The sequence below is a fragment of the Thunnus thynnus genome, chromosome 20, assembly GCF_963924715.1.
Source record: "Thunnus thynnus chromosome 20, fThuThy2.1, whole genome shotgun sequence".
Lineage (NCBI taxonomy): Eukaryota > Metazoa > Chordata > Actinopteri > Scombriformes > Scombridae > Thunnus > Thunnus thynnus.
In genome coordinates, this window is record NC_089536.1 from 3,373,514 (window position 1) to 3,391,861 (window position 18,348).

Here is an 18,348-nt window from a genome sequence, read left to right on the forward strand (position 1 = left end):
TAAAGCAAGAAAAACATGTTTCAATGTTCATTTGAGCTCCTGACTGATGTTTTAAGACAGACTTGAAAAATTGTGAACCCGTCCTTTAAGGTCAGTGAAAGATTGTGGTGTCATGATCTTTCCCTAAAGCACACAGTCAGAAGAATCAATAGATGGCAGAGCACCATGGCACTATTCCATTCTTCTCATGTCTTGGCAGGTGATAACTGTGAAATTGCCAAGTAGCAGGTGTGTCATTTACAAAGAAAAACATCAGCAACGCTACTGAAACAATATCCAAACAATATTTTAAGTTCATGAGACGCTACTACATACTACAACAAACAAGTCTGTACAAAATCTAAAGTTTCACAACACTCTGCACACCTTGTACACACTGTAAACATTATTGCCACTGAACATAGTAGTACTTTCAGAGAAATCTCAGTGAATTTGTAACTAAAACTAAAATGCTACATCAATGCCCAATATCGTCATTTAGTGTGTATGTGACCCTTTTAAGGTCGGTCAAGGCTTTGTAAGGAAATTTTGGGTTATTAATGAGGGGACTTGGCCCAGTGTCAAAACAATAAACCTGGCTGAGAAGCAGGCTGATAACACAGTGATGAAAAAGTAATAAATATACATCAATAATGGTGTCAATTTACACACAAACCATTTACATACAAACTTAATGAATCCAGCCATATGAGTTACCAGCATACATAGATAATATCACTGACTATCACATTTGATAATTGGGCTATAAAAGTACATAAATACATAGTCATCATTAGTGGCTCAGTTATTGTCATACGCTGCAAATGTTTATATTTTAGAAATGTGATTAACATTATATAATTAGGCCCCCGATCTCTTTTGGATCATGGCCCTGGTGAGGGCGGTTGCAGCTGTCACATTCCATAAATATCTTGGCAGGGTCATTATTGTGAAATTTCCATGTAGAAGGCGTCTTGATTTATCAGGAAAAGCATCAACTATTCATCTGAATTGCCCAATGCTTGTAAGAACATGAGAAGCAAAGGAAAATAAGCTGAGCACCTACAGCAGCATGACTGCTTTGAGTCCACCAGCTTTACTTTCCTAATTTGCATATTGTGATCCAACCACAATGTGGTGTGCAATGAAATTGCAAATACCAAGTGTAAATGCGAAAGCCTGTGATAAGACATCACTGTAACTGTAACAAAACACAACATTTTCCAAATAGTGTTCAAGTAACAAAAGACTTGCTGATCACATTTTCATGTTAATTGTCATCCTAAAAGTTTGTGAACACCATTAGAGGAACAGTTTCCATTTTTTTTAAACCAGGTTTGTGCTTAAATGACAAAGTATAAAAAAAATAAATGGCCGTGTGTCATTAGCTTAAAAAAGGTATCTGACAGGTATCTGATATGATCTGACTAGAGGTCTTCACCAGTCTAAAATGAAAATTTACAATCTAGTCACAGAGAAACTGCATGGCGTCTGCCTTACACCCAACGACTCTCCAGAGACTGACGACATGATCACTGTTATTAGTCTTTGGAGCCATTTCTAAACAAACTAATGTGACCAAACTCTTCAAAACAAATGAACATGTCATCCAGTGCAGCGGTGTGGCTCATTGGTGTGTTTTTAATGCGGCACAGAGGATTAAAATATATCAGGCTTTGGATATATACACAATAGGTCATTGTTGGTCTGACTCTGCACATAAGATTTGTTGACAATAAAAAAAAATATAGAAATCGCCAGCCTAAACCTTTAAGATAGAGTATGAGCCTTTGTATGAAATTTCTGGGCCTTATATTGTTTGGATAATGTGTCTAAGACAAAACTTGGTTGAGAATGGGATTGTACACACAATCAACCTAAAGTGAAGTTATAGAAAACCAATATTAATATGGTTCAATAATGGTATCCATTAACATAGTATAAAACTGGTTGTTTTAGAGTTTACTGAAGTATTCAAGTTGCATAGGTTGTGAACATTTTCATGTGAACATGTAGTAATTTAGCTATCAAAAGCTGATAGAATAGTTGTGGAATTTAGTGTTCGGTTCAATCAGTTCGAATTCAAAAACATAAGCATGGTGATTTAATTAAAGTTCACTAAAAATGGTTTATAATCATTTTGCAAAAGAACAAACCAAGAAAAAGCTAAAAGAAAATCAAACTTTCACAGCACTGAAACCTTTGTTAAGATTAAACAATTAAAACAGTCGTAAAAATGATGTTGTGATTGGGCCAAACTCTTGCAACATCATTTATTAATAAAAACCAACTTCCTGATTATTGTTGACTGACATCTGACATTTGATTTGATTTGATCTGACTGATAAAGAAGCGTCTTGTTTAGTTTCGTGTGAAGGGCTGCACATATCATATTTCACAAATCTGAAAAAAGATATGTGAGATAACAGGAAATACTGCAGCAGAATTCATATCAGGAGGCGTGTCAGGGGGAGAGAGAACAGGATAAAAGTTGCTTCACAGTATCACAGACCATCAGACTGGAAGCTCCAGTTAGAAGTTAAGAAGACTCTGATCTACACAACTACACCAGGTAAGGACAAACAGAGTGAAAATATTTTCCTTATATTTTAACTTGGAAATATTTCCAAGACCAATAAGCTGTCTGCTGGTCTCTTTCTTGTTTTTGGCCCTCGCTGTCTGTGTCATGGTGGAGAATTGTCTACCTGTGTGACACTAACTTCAAATATTGAAGGTTGTGTGGGTTTGCTTTGATCTATGTTGTGTCATGTTCCCCAACAGATTCGAAAATATGTCTTTAGACATCATGACAGTAGCTGCGCTGGGTCGACCCTTCACCTTAGGGATGCTCTATGATGCTCGGCAGGATAAACTGATCCCAGGTAAAGTTTGATGTAGACAATGGCAGAGTAATAGAATTACTATTACTATTATTACTATTGCTGTTATTAATGACTTCCCTCCCATTATTATTGACAATATTATTGACATGTGCCCACACTGTAAAAAAAAAAAAATATATATATATACCTTATATAAACATTTTTTGACAGTAATTAAAATCAACTGTCCAATATATTTACAGGATTTTCCAATTAATGTATGGGGTTTACTTAATATAAACATTATTTTACAGCAATTACAATCAATTATCCAATATATCTTAATACTTTTCCCATTAATGTATAGTGTTTACTTTATATGATTATTATTTGACAGTAATTGCAACCACCTCCCTAATATATCTACAGACATTTCATATTAATGTATGGGGTTCTGAATGTACAAAAACAAGAAGGTCTATGTAAAAGTATCTTTATATCAACTTCTTTTACACTTCTTTTAAATAAATATATACATTTTTCTACTGACATTTTACAATATTGTGCAATCCATTCAATGCAGATCCCCATTTGAGATGTTTGAGATTTCAAGATGTTTAATAACCAGAATGTATCATAAAATTACCTTTTACTCCTTGCTTTACAAAGTAATTCACTATTTTTAGTGTGTTATGCTTAAAATTTCAAAATTAATAAACCAATAAACAGCCATATTGAATTATAATGTGGATCTGAAGCTGATCAACCTAATAAGAGCTCAACCAGAATACTTTACTTGAATGTATTTATTTTTTTCTCATTCAGATTACTTCAACAGACATTAATGGAAGGAAAATCAGTTTTGTACATTATATCAGTACAATGTCTTGCATGTTGCATTATAGCAAAAGGGAAACTACGGCTAATTTAGAAATTCATACATGTTATTGGTGGTTATATGAACAAATCTCTCCCAAATCCAAAAATTATTTTGCTAAAATTCAAATGTGTGATGTCATCTGATAATGTCTGGAGCTTTTCCAAAAACAATGAATTGAGAAAGATGTTATAGATGACACTGAGAACACCCAAGGGGATGTTCTGAGAGTACGGTAGGGTTAGGCCAATAGGTAATGCCATAGTCCATCGCCAATGGCTGACAATCATCAACCACTGAGCTTCTTCTATCGTAACATTGTGATTTAAAAGCCCCCTAGTTGTCTGTCCATCTTTTGCATGGATCAAATTACTCTTATCGATTTTTTACTCACGGAGTGTTCGTTGCACTTACAATAACGCAACGAGGAACTGTAGTTGTCGTCAACTCGAGTACTTCACGTGGTTTACTGTCTCTCCTCTGCTCCGCTCTGAGGACACACACTCACACGCACGGATCACTCAGCCCGGCCCGCAGTGAAACAGAGGAGAGGAGAGAAACTTAGTGCAACCATAAATGACAGCAAAATGCAGTAATTTATCCCACGTGATATCATCATCCATCACAATGTTTCACTGCGGGCATCGTCATATGCCAATTCTGTAGACATCGCCCAACCCTAGTATACAGGTACATTTTATGTTTCAGATATGAAAGGTTACTGTAGAATAAAGCTTATTTGGGTATTAAAAAAAACTACAAAATTAGTTTCACATTCATTGTCTATGAAGCAGCTCCAGACTTTATTCCGGATGGCATCACAAATTTGAGTCTTACGTCTCTGGTTTGTGGCTTTGGGAGAGAGTAGTTCACAAATATCAGAAGTTGGAGTAAGTTAAACATGTGCAAGTCACAAGCAAATCTCAAGTCTTAATATTAAAGGCTCAAGCAAGTCCTAAGTCACTGTGTTCAGGCTCAACTAAGCCAAGTTAAGTCACTGCTAAACGTCAAGCAAGACAAGTCAATTAAGTCACAAGTCAAGTCACCATGAAAGACGAATTTAAAACACGAGAGAAAGGGGTACAATGGTAAGCCATGTCATGAGAAAATTGCACATGTTAGTTAGTCTCTACAACCAGGGATGCCTATGATTAGGATTCATAATTTTGATTATTGATTAGAGGTATAACAATAATCCAAATCCATGGTTTGGTTCATACCTTGCTTTTTGTTGTTGTGGGGAGGGGGGTTAAATCAACTACAATTTGGAATGTCAACATAATACTCAAGAACATTATGCAGGTTGATTAACTTTATAAATTAACTTCACATTAATTAACTAAGTAAACAAAAATAAATAATCTGATCTAACATGTTTTCCAGGATCTAGGGTTCATAATTTAGTAGTAAAGTATGAAGTAAAATAGTAAAAGAAGAGGAACTTCCTCCAGTTGCAGTAGTTAGCACAAAGCAAGTGGGTTTTAACAGCAGCAGCAAAAATATGCTGGTAGACTGTAAGCTACATATACTGCTTTGTTGTGGTTGTAAAGGGCGCAAATAAAAAAAACTTGCAAGTTATACTACAGCCTGAGTCTCTGTCTGCAACACATGACTACTTTGGTATATTTACTCGCCAAATGGAAAATCTATCCGCATTTGGCACTTGCACAATGAAACTGTATTCTATCTGATGATTACTTTTTTCTGCGGTGGATTGATTAGTGATTGGATTAATTTAGAACACTGAAATCATTCAAACATCAAGCATCATCAAGGAAAAATACCATCTTGTTTGCCTGATCTTGAAGGATTGCAATTGTCACACAGTTGATTAGAGAGAAGGAGAGACCATTCTGCTGTGGTTGAGTTACATTGACTTTGAACTAGTGAGGGACCGCAAACGGAATAATGAAGCACTGTCATGAAAAGCTATCAATTCTGAATCAGAACTGTCTGAATCAGTAACGTTCTGGTAATATTAAGCTCGAGAGAAAATCAGCGCAGGTATGGATATGGGCCATGAGGCTGCCACTCTTAAGGAGTGCAGTTTACCGCTTGAACAGAAATTGAGCATGATCAAACTTTGCCTCTTTTAGTGCAGGGACATTAAGGGTTTAAAAAGGTCTGAAATTAAGGTTGAGGCCAGATCACGCTGTTCTTTCAATGTGATCAACAAAATCTTAAAACCATTTGTAAAACTGACTGGTATCCTGTGTTGGGATGCTCAATTTGGAGTGATGAAGTAGTCTCTAAATTTGGAACCAGTTAAAACTCTGGCGCAGTATTTTGCAAAAGCTTGGATTATACGGAATATACAATTTAAAATAAAAAAATAACATATATACACATTATATATATAAAATAACATGATTAAAATCCTATCTTCAATACAGTGAAAATTCTCAAAATTACTGATCATCTAGCCTATCGATAGAAACTGAAATCTCGGTGCAGATGGCCAAAATTAGTTTAACATAATTATGTATGGATTTCTTTATTGTGAATATGTAATTTATTTACATAGCAGTCAATGTATGTATATCCATGCTTCACTGACGCGCAAGGTTGGGAAAAAAGAGACTTGAAGCTTAAAAGAGCGGAGCAGCAGAAAAGTGGGTCCATCTCCCATGCAGCATACATGCTAGGGCTGTCACTTAGACATTTTCTATGTTTAAATTTATATGTTTTTTTCAACTATTTTAAGGTCTTACATTCATGTCTTACATCACTTCACCCCCATATTACCCATATTATCAAAGCTCGAGCCTTGGTTGAACTTGGTTGAGCATCAAATCCCAATCTTTCACACATCTCTCACCTATTGCTAAAACAAAACCAAAAAACATTTGTAAACCATTGTAAAGCTTTACTCATATTGAGGTCCCTCTTTATTCACCTTATATTGTCTCTGATTTTTGCTCTTTGTTCCCTTTGACCTGTAGAAATGTTGGAGTGACCTAATGATTAGAGGGAGCAGTAGGACTGCAATGAGGGCTTTGAATTTTGTTGAGCATAGACAGACTGTTTGGGTCTTAATATTTAGAGAAGAAAAATTAGATCTACAAATGATTGCACCTTCACAAGGAAAAACACATGGATGCTACATATGCAATTTCAAGTTGTGGTCTCACATATTGTATTGGGAGACAGCTTCCAACATTTTTAAAGTGGATTTACAGCCTTTTTTATGGCGACCTTCAGTTTTTGAAATGAAATTACTTATGTTTTTTAAAATAAGCACATGTCAATATGTATTATAACAATAATACTCTCAGGGCAGCATAAATAAGTGTATATCACTTTTTTAATGATCCACAGCAGCAAAAAAAAAAAAGAGACACGTTTCAGCCCTAGGCTTTCCTCAGCGTTACTGAAACAAATTGTGAATGTGACTCTATTAAACAGCAGCCAGGAAACTGCTGGTGATTACTTATCTTGCTAGGCAGGTGGATTTGCGAGATCACGACATCATGAGAGAATCCATCTTGTCAGGCTTCAAGTTATGTGCTTGTATCCGAACCACCGGTGGTGATGTAAGCAAGTGTCAGTAGTGTTTTTGTAATTACTCTCATTGCCAGAAGGGGGAGACAAAAGTCCCACATTTGGTCTTAAACTGTAGGAACACATGCTATTTTTGAAAGGTATATCAACTGTGTACAATCTGTAACAATTATTGAATTGATTGATCCGACTATACTTAGAGGATACCTTGCTTGTGGGTTGTCTTGTTGAACTGTGGAGTGGCTGAGGCCATGCAGTGAGGGTTCATGTTCATGTTTAAAGGCTCCTAGAGTGCTTAAACAGGCATGGTTGGTCCTACCTGTCTCAGTACCGCTGTTAACCCCTCTTCAAATAATTACTAAGCTAAATACAAGTCCTACTCTACTGCTAGGAGTTGGCAGACCACTATACCAACATCTGTGTTTTATTCATGTCTACATAATTACAAACAGGCAAGGGACTTAATTGTCAATGTCAATCATCAAGACATCTTTCAGTCTCAACAACCAGGATGTAACATAGGAAGCACACATTTTATGACCATTTGATTTTGATATGTAGCCCCAACATCAATATGCTGTGCATCAAGACCTAAATACAATAACTCTCTTTAGCCTATAAGTGGGAGGTTCTGAGGAATGATGGCAGTGTACATACAATATATAAAAAATATCCCTCTGAGAGTGTCAGACGGATATATTGGATAGTTGATTGTAATTACTGTCAAATACTGTTTATATACAGTAAATCTCATACATTAATTGGAAAAGTCTGTAGATATATTGGATAGTTGCTTGTAATTACTTTCAAATAATGGTTATATAAAGCAATGATTATTAAAATTATGTTTTTGTATGCCATTTTCACATGATCCTATTTTTTGTACAGTATAAAACCAATATTTACCAGGAATTTACTGTAGATGAGATAATCACATACAATTAAAGCCTAAAGCTCTCAAGATACCATTAATGGGTGTTAAAGGAGGGTAATTTGAATATAAATAAATAACGTTTTTTGTGTTTTACATCCATAAATCTGTGCTTTGATGTAGTGTTCTTAAGGATAAATTGGATAATACAAAAGAATACTGTATAAAACAAGCCTTTATTTAAATTAGGTAATTTTAAGGTATTTCTTCGATGTTTCCCTTTTTTTAATGGAGATTTATAAATTTGTTTGACATTCTAGCAATATTTTATAATGATTTTTTAAAATTATTTTACAACAGTTGGACTGTAAAAATGCAGATAATGTTTAAAGTGAATGTCTGTATTTTTTTAAAAAAAATTCTCTGTAGAATAAGAAAAGGTTTTTTTTAACTGTTATTTGATGTTATTTTTTATTTTTACATAGAATTCAATGTAATTTAACATTCAAGGCCATTAAGTAATTGAATAATCCTGTTAAAAAAACTATAATATTCCATTTTATTCATTTACAGATTACAGCCTTTATTTTATGGTGAATATTTAATTTAGGTTTTAATAAAAAATAATTTACTGTGTTTTTATGGAATTTACATTTAATGTAGAAAAAACAAAACATACTGTAAAATAATACAGTTAATTTCTTTGAACTTTTTTTTTTTTTTTTTTTTTACAGTGCAGTGAGCAACTTTCATTGAAATTAACGGATGCTATCTTGGAACACAATATCCAGTCACCTAAATATGATGTTGGAAGAAACTGTTAAGATGGACATGAGTGTGGCCCTCAATGATAAATTAACTTTGAATCAAGAAATCCAGGAAAAAACCCCCATTGTTTTCATGATTTGAGACACATTAGTGAAGTCAGTAGTACACTTATTGTTTAATTTTCCAACATTTCAAATCCTCCTCCTTGAAAGATCCACAATAGCTCTGCATGTGGCTGGATGTTATCAAAATATTTTTTCTGCTTTAACACATGGTTGATGTTTAATTTTTGTAGGTTTCAACTTGTGGGATAAAACAACTATAGAAGAGAACACAGTGGAAACCCCTCTGCCCAGCAGTGAGTTTCACATTATGACATCTGACTCCTTTGAATCCAAGTCTTCTCTGCTGGACGTTGATACTTCCTTGAAGGCAAGTTTCCTGAGTGGACTTATCGAAGTTGGAGGATCTGCCAAGTATCTGAATGATCAGAAGAAATTCAAGAACCAGAGCAGAGTGACGTTTCAGTACAAAGCTACCACCACCGTCGAGCAGTTGTCGATGACTCCTCTCAGAACCATGGACATGCAACAAACAGATCTTATTGAGAAGGGCCTTGCAACACATGTAGTTACAGGCATCCAGTATGGAGCAAATGCTTTCTTTGTATTTGACAGTGAGAAGTTAGATGCTAGCAGCGTTCAGAACATCCAGGGCAGCATGGAAGCTGTGATAAAGAAAATTCCATCATTTAATATTGATGGGCATGTTGACATCAAGCTGACTGATGAAGAAAAAGTCCTGACAAACAAATTCTCCTGCAAATTCTATGGGGACTTCATTCTTGAAAACATCCCTACAACATTTGAAGATGCAGTGAAGACCTATGTAGAGCTTCCAAAGATACCGGGAGAAAACGGAGAACGTGCTGCTCCACTGAAGGTCTGGCTGATGCCACTGAAGAATTTGGATTTCAGATGTGCTCAGCTGAAGAGTGAGATCATTGTTACTGAGATCAGCGTGGTACTAGTGAGGAAAGCTGAAGATGCTCTGGAAGGTATTAGGGAGATAGAAATGAGATGCAACGATTCTCTGGCAGACAGAGTGTCAGAGTGTTTTCCACAGATTCGCAAAATGCTGAGCAGTTTCCAAAAACTGTGTAATTATTACACATCTGCGCTCCAACAGGACATCAAGAGAACACTTCTCTCCATCCGTGAAGGCAAAGAAGATGAGAGCTCATTAGAAAACCTCTTAAAAGACAGAGACAGGTCACCATTCAGTCAGGAAAAGCTAAGCAAGTGGATGGATCACAAGGAGAGAGAAATCTCTGTCATTAGGTTCTGTGTAGACATGATGGAGGGAATTAACACAAAGATTGTCAAAAATCAGTCAGAGTTGGATAGAGAGGTTCTCAATCAAGGTGTAGAGAATACTCTGTGCTTTGTTTTCACCTCTGTGGAAAGTGCTGACCCCTGCCTTGATGCGATGACCAACTACCTGGATTGCCCTAAATCGACAAGTACCAATGAAGACCACTGGTACTTCTCAGATGAAGTGACATCCAAAATGAGAGAAAAAGTCAAAGTTTTCCATGATGTTGTCAAAACCATGAAGAACAGCAGCAGTGTCTGTTTCCTTGTAACAACCACAGCAAATATCAAATATGAAGGAGCAACCATCTACCACTACAAGGAGGGCAAACTGGTCACTGATGACTTTTCACCTGCGGGGGGCAACCTGCCCACTGGTTGTTTTCCAATGCCTGACGTCCCCTCTGTGGAGTCTATCACAGACAGAGGAGCTTTACTCCATTGTAAGTCATTTTTTGTGCATTAGTTTCTACTTTCAGCCAAAATAAATCAAACTGTAAAAAATACTGTATCTATCAAAAGAGATCCGATTGGTCATCATTTCTACCAATCACAGGCTCCATTTTTAGTATCACTTTCACAGTATCACATTCTGGTGAACTATTATATTTTCATGTTTTCATAATAATGAAAAACTGTAGCTTTGACACTTCCACCAAATACAGCCACGTTGCCCCTAGGAGATGAGTTTTAAACAAGACCACAGCAGATTTGCACATTAAAATCCTGGGTAAATATCTAAAACATAAATCTTTATTAACATGCTGTTATTAAATAATGTAGGACTACATGTGAATGTTGAAGTCATTTCATGTGTGTATGCTGTTGTAAACTGAATTAGACAGTGATGAGGATTGTTTTGGTCTCTCCATCAGATGCCTGTAATCTCTCCCTGGACCCAAACACGGCAAGCAACTGGCTCATTCTGTCTGAGGGAAACAAAAAGGCGACCTGTACAGAATGGCAGACATATCCTGATCACCCAGAGAGGTTTGATCAACAACCCCAGGTTTTGTGCAGAGAGGGGCTTACTGGGCGCCATTACTGGGAAGTAGAGTGGAGTAAATGCGCTAAGAATTATGTTGGTGTGGCAGTAACATACAAAAGAATTGGAAGGAAAGGAAACAAATGTGATAGTTGTCTTGGATCTAATAAGATATCCTGGTATTTTGGCGAGAATCAGGGGCTCTCTGCATGGCATAGCGGCCAAGTGTGGTGTGGTTCTGTTCCCTGTACTGGCTGCAAAAAAGTTGGAGTGTATCTGGACTGCCCTGCTGGCACACTGTCCTTCTACGATGTCTCCTGTAACACACTGAGTCACCTCTACACCTTCCGCACTCAGTTCACAGAGCCTCTTTACCCCGGTTTCTGGATTTGGCACTACACCAACTATGCTGCCCTGTGTCCATTTTAGAAAGAACCATTTTGCACACGGTGTTTGTTTGCAATATAGTCAGTCAATCACAAAAATATGAAGTCCTACAGTTTTACTTAAGTGTTCAATAACAAAACTGATAGGCGAGCGGAGCGGTTTTTTTTTTTCTTTACAACTTTATTGATGAACCAACATTTACTTTGGTCTAGATGCTGGTGTTCTAGTGAGGTTGATTACTGTATATTGGACCTTTAAGGTCTGGTTAGGTTTAAGCACAAAAACCACAGATCATGGTTTGGGTTAAAATTATCAGTTTGTTAAGGTTTGAGAAACATATGGTGTGGGTTAAAGTTATTATTTCCTTAAAGTTAGGTGACCTTCATCATCATGACTACAATTATAACCTCGGGGTTAAGGTTAGGAGACGATCGTAGTTATATACATATATATATTTTTTTAACACTGGACACTTGCGGTTAAACAGCAGTCTCCTATGGCAAAGTCAACAGTTGAGTTAGCTAACATGATTTTCTTTTTTTGCTTTTACCTTATTAAAACTTAACGTTAACATCTTCATTTAGGCTTGAATAATTGCATTTAAATCTTTTTTTAATCTTGGAGTCATCTCACAATACTGGTGTGTGAATATTCTTTGTTTATGTTTCCAAGTTAACCTTTTCTTTGTCTGTGTAGTAGCTACATGGTATATAACATTATGTCACCACAATGGGTTCTACAGAATATACTGTATCTGATTATGTTTTAGAGAAACATGCTGCAGGCTACATGTGGTTTAACTGTCTTCTAATTCTTTTGTTTTGTGAGGACATATATGAGGATACTGAATATTTGCTACATTACACAATTAGCTCCTGCAAGCACTTACTGGGGTATCTGCTAATAATATAATATATAATAGGGATTAAGGTAGAACATTGGGTAGCTTAAGTGCCTGTAGCTTAACATTAGAATTGTTCATTTATCTTTATCTAAATTTACAAGAGGTTTCATTTGTGCTTGTGAATTGGGGAAGAGGAAGGAAAGGAGGGAGGAGGTGTTTCTTTTCTTCATTTTCAAACATGTTAGGACACTAAGTAACTCAAGTGTCTCCTCTTCAATTTAGAAGTTGTTCTTTTTGTTGAATTTCAAATTTTAATGAACACCACTCACTCACTAAGGACATTAGTGGTGAACGGTGACAAAGTTTTGGCCTTTGTTTTTTAAGATTTAGATGTTGCTGTTTTGTTTTTCATGCACAAAAAAAAAAAAACAAAAAAGGAAAAAGATTTTTTAAAAAAATACATACATTTAAATAATCAACAATTATTGACAAAGTGATGATTCCAGTTTTATGTTGTGATCTTTTTCTTCTTCTAACACAAGTATAATGAACCACTCAGGAAACTTCAGCTGGTCTTTGTTTTTCTGGTTGTGGCTCTGGACATTCTGCTCTGAGTCCAACCAAGAGTCCATTTAATCACTGTGGTGTTCTGAGGAGACAGTCACAACATTGTCTTTAACATGTTAGATTTGAGAATTTTGCTGATGTTTATAGAGCTGAAGTTCTCCTGGACTGTGATTTCTGTAACACCTGTTGGACATCTCTCTACTTGAGTAAAATATTCAATAAAGTGGAGTCCTGAGTTGAACACTGTGTGCAGCTTGGTTATTTCTTGTTTGTTAGAAAATCCAGTTTGTGGTGAAACTTGAATAAAACATATAAAGAAAAGCAGAGATCTAACATGTATTTTGTATGTGGACTGATTCACTGGCTGTCTGTCCTACAGAGTCTCCTCTAACACACTGACACACCTTCCACACCAAATTCACTGAGCCTGTTTACCCAACAATAAAATGTTAGTTAGATAAGAGCAATGATGGAGATTTGTTCATAAATTGAAAAGTCAGAGGGACCAGGATCCTTTGTGATGGAATAAAACCAGTTTGTGTAGGATTTGAGTTTTTTCTTTAATGTCATATTCCTGTTGGGCATGTTTGCTCTCTTCTTGAGTATAAAAACTCAATAAAGTGGAGACCTGAGTTTACTATGTGCTACTTTTTTGCTGGAGGTTAATTCTTACATAGTGTTCATATTCTGACCCTTCATAGTATCCCCTCATAATTAGCCTCTTTACCAAATATCTGAACCACAAATCATTCATGAATACTTCATCAGCCATTAATAAATGGGTAATTAATCCTTAATGAAGCTTTCAGAGAGCAGAAAGAGTGTATTCATTAGTTTTTAACATGTTTTGTTTATGGAGAAAAAACATTTACGATCACACTATATAATGGTCCTATGTTACATAAAAGGAGAACAAAACGATTTCGATGAATTATTTGTTTGAATGGTAATTTTGGGCCAAATATGGGTCAAACACTTGGGCAGCTTCCACATATGAATATGTAACTGTGTGATTGTGATCAAGACACTCCTGGAAAAGAGAGCATTGCTTTCAGAGGTATTCCCCTGAATAAATAAAGGTTAAAAAAATTACAATTTCAAGCTAAAACAAATGTGTTTAGGCTGTTTTTACTGCTCTCAATGTAAAAATGGGTTAAATTTAACCCTGAACAGCTGTAAGGGTTGAGAAGCTGACTGTACCAAAAGTTATAAGCTGTATCATTAATGACACATCAGCATCAATTCAAACAACACTATACTTATAATTTGTAAGAGATTATGAACTGTTATAATTAATGAACCAAACCAAACAGTATCGCATGTAAAATAATAACAAAACCTTTACACATTGAAGAATAAACAGAATGTCAATCTGGTTGTTTTGTAAACAACACTATACAAATAATTTGTAAGAGATTATGAATTAGAACAAAATTAGACTCATCGGGGCAATTATTTGCTACTTAAAGGATAAGGCTGGTGATTTTCTATATTTTTCTTACTGTCATCAAATCTCATGTGCAGAGACAAACCAACAATGAACTCCTCCTGCTTACAAGTATTGTGTGAGTATCCATAACCTGATATATCTTATTCATCTGTGCTGTAGACCTCAGTTGTTGTCCGAAAACTATTAAAAACACATCAGTGAGTCACACCACTGCACTGGGTGACATGTTCCTTCGTCCCTGAAGACAGTGGATACCGTAGCTTGTTTAGAAACGTTTCCAAAGAGTAAAAACACCTGGTATGTCCAAACTTTTGTCTGGTACTGTATATAAATATATAAATTTGCCAATAATTCCAAAGCTGAGGTTAATAACACCTTGCAATCAGTTCTTGACCTTTAAAATAGGGACAAATGAATGAAAAAGTAAAAAAAAATTAAAAAAAATATGTTTGAAAAAGGGTAAAACATCAATATTCTACCCATACCTGGCTCTATCTGCTCCTTTGGATCTACTCCAAAGGAGTTTGGGGCATGTTGGCAGTAGAAACTCAATCTATTACAAGTATTAAATCACCAAGGAAGAAAAATGGGTGTAAATAGAGATGAAAAATAGTCACTGGTCAACATTCTGCCTGCTTGTGTTTTTCTTTCAGTTGTCATCTGACAATCTCGCAAAACAATAATTCATTGCTACATGATGCAGTGTGAAACAGGTCATTCTATGATGACATCTTGCAGGTGCTGTCAAAAAGCAATTTTGCTTGTCATGGTGTTGATAGATTTGACCTGCATAACTGGTCCGTTTAATTAGCTTTCAATCTAAGATGGTTTACACTGATCAATGTGGAAACATGAAAACAGATACAGGAAGGGGTTAGTTGTTCTTTTCTGTGTTCCATGTTTTTCTATTGTGCACTAGAGAAGTTAAAATTCCCCTCCACCAAAAAATGTGTTTTACTTATAGTTTCTTCACTCTGATGTTTGCGCTTCCTTGTGCAGAAAGATGTTGTGTGCAAACTTTGACACTGGAAGACTGTTTTCACATTTATCTCCTGGAGGGAAAACATGTGTCACGTGTAGCAGGGATGAATGGAACCAAATGCAGAGACCGGAAAGCAAGGCTGAAGAAAACCACTTTTATTTGGCGCATGCATCCAAACAAAAGCTGACAGAACAGAGAGTGCAGGCATACATCCAAACAGAACGAGCTTGACAAGACAGAACAAACGATCCAACAAAGACTCAACTGAAAACCAGACCTTAAATACAAACTAAACTAATCAGGGAATGGGGAACAGGTGACTAGACACAAGGGCAGGCTGGGAGCGATTGGCTGAGGGAAACACAGGGAGCAGATCAGGGCTGACGAGACTGATACAGGGCAGGTCTGGGGAAGACACAGAGCAGTGCAGGGCTAACGAGGGCAATCCAGGGCAGGTGAGAAGAGGAGCACATGAACACAGGAGGAGAAAACACAGGGAAACCAGAAAACCAAAAAACTCAATACCCTGAGCTAAACAAATACAGTCCTCTAAACCCACCACCCAAATCATGACAAACAAAACCATTACCAGAAGGACTTAACCGAGGTGCAACACAGGAAACGCCAAAAAACACAAAAAGTCCAAAGTCCAGTGCAACTTATATAAGTGTGATCTGGAAACTTGAGACCATCATTGAGTATGAGAATAGAGAATAGAAAAACATCTTGTGTCTTGTAGAAAAAAACACCAGACACAAATAATTATTCAAAGCAAAGTAATTTTATGTCTTAAAATCACATCTTTAATTTGTAAGTCAGCAAACAAAATGTGCTTTAAAGGCATACAAAACCATCACACACAATTCAATTTAAAAACTCAACACCCCAATAAACCTTCCCTACCTCCTAGAAATGTGACAGTATCATAAGGTTGTAAGGTGTAGAACGACATAGTATGTCATGTTGTTTTGTATTTCAGTCTCATGAGATTAATCGTGACATTTACTCTGTGCTGGAGGTGTGTCAGGGGAGGAGTTGGGAGACGGCTGGGTCATCCAATAGGAAATAAGTCAACATATCAGATCAAACTGGAAACTTCAGTTTGAAGCCACATAAATTAGCTGAGCCACAGAAATTACCTGAACCACACAACTTTTCCAGATAAGGACAAACTGGTGGAGAGACAGAGAGAGAGTTGCAACACTGTTTTGGACAGTTTGATCAAATGTAGAATGAAATATGATGCTGATTTGATGTTTTCCCTCAAGTTGAGAACATGGCCTCACATCAAATGGAGGTGTTTGCTCTGTCTTTGTTAACTTTGTTTATTCTTTTCCCCTTCCTTGTCAAGAGCTTAGTTTTCCCCCCTTTTATTTAATGCTTCTCAACCAAAGAGGCCTGAAAACAAAGTTAGAGTCCTCTTGCTTTGGCACAAATGATATGTGGTTGGATCAAGTTTCATACATTTAAGTTTGGAACAAACCATAATTTATTAACCTAAGCCTCCCTCTTGTTTTCTTCACTATTCAGGGCTTTGATGTGGAAAAACATCTGAAAACGCATCCTTGACAAGCAGAGGACTCACCACATCTCCATCTGCACCCCACATATAATAAATTAATAGAATACATAGACGTACACAAAGACTAGCAGCAGAGATATTAAAGATGTGCCCGTTAGAAATTGCTCACATCATGGTGACAATGTGACTTAAAAAATGGTAAGAAATACAATGAAATACAAAACACAAGATCTAAAAACAACAATGAAAAATCCCTATTCTGCAGTCATTGGTTTACGTTTAATGCATTTATCAGCACACTGTGCACACAGGACAGGTGGGGTTAAAACACTTTACTCTGAAGTCAGGCAGGTAGGAACAGATCCACCATTAAAGAACATCAAGACAGCCAGGCACTGCAGATGATCTGAGAAACAACAAACACTCAAACAAAGATGAAACTAATGAATGTGCCCCCCCAAATATTTGAAATTGGATGGCTTCAGAAATGCTTAAATCTATTTTTACAATCAGTGCTTTTAATTAACCATACATAGTACATGGACATAAGTCACTTTCCTGCATATTTTTATTCATATTTAACTCTTCTTATTACTCACCCCCTCTATTCTTGGTTTCATCCAGCTAGAAAGCTCTTCATAGTATCAGAGGAGCTCATAGATCTGTGGAAGTCGTGTAGAATTGTTGGTAACTGCAGTGTGATGTATGAATAACCAGTCTCAGCTCATGCCATAAACCAATTTGACTTAAAATATAAATGACTTTGAACTTCAGGATTTTCCTTTAAAGTGACTTTATTATCAGTGGTTTTAGCTATAACTCACAGGTGGATAAGTGGATATTTGCCATATTTACAGTCAATTTAGCATCAGATTCCCTCTTTGTGTTTCCTCAGACAGTGTTTCCTTGTTGAGCTGCAGTGGAAGTGTAGTATAACAAAAAGACTTTAGCTATAAAAAGACTGTAATGTTGAAAGATATCTACTTGATTTGACTCATTTGGACACTGAAGCTTCATATTAGCTCCAGATAAACTTTTAAATACATTTTTGAACAAGGAGGACTGTGGATTTTTGCCCCCATCACTTGTAAAAAAAAAAAAAATTGAACCCGTCCTTTAAGGTCAGTGAAAGATTGTGGTTTCATGATCTTTCCTTAAAGCACGCAGTCACACAACACATAAGACACTCAAAGTGAAAACACTAATCCTGAAGAATCAATAGATGGCAGAGCACCATGGCACTATTCCATTCTTCATATGTCTGGGCAGGTGATAACTGTGAAATTGCCAAGTAGCAGGTGTGTCTTCATTTAAAAAAAAACAAACATCAGCAACTCCACTGAAACAATATCCAAACAATATTTTAAGTTCATGAGAAGCTACTTCATACCACATCCCACAAGTCTGTGCAAAAAAAAGT

General features: G+C 36.3%; 1 protein-coding gene across 1 annotated transcript; it reads left to right on the plus strand.

Moving 5' to 3' along the window:
• The first annotated feature begins 2,494 nt into the window (after nt 1-2,494).
• LOC137172197 (stonustoxin subunit beta-like) lies at nt 2,495-13,215 on the plus strand. Its single transcript, XM_067576494.1, has 4 exons — nt 2,495-2,551; nt 2,761-2,861; nt 9,114-10,634; nt 11,067-13,215. Exons 2-4 carry the CDS (start codon nt 2,771-2,773, stop codon nt 11,603-11,605), a joined length of 2,151 nt encoding a protein of 716 aa, XP_067432595.1. The 5' UTR covers nt 2,495-2,551; nt 2,761-2,770; the 3' UTR covers nt 11,606-13,215.
• The last annotated feature ends 5,133 nt before the right edge of the window (nt 13,216-18,348 follow it).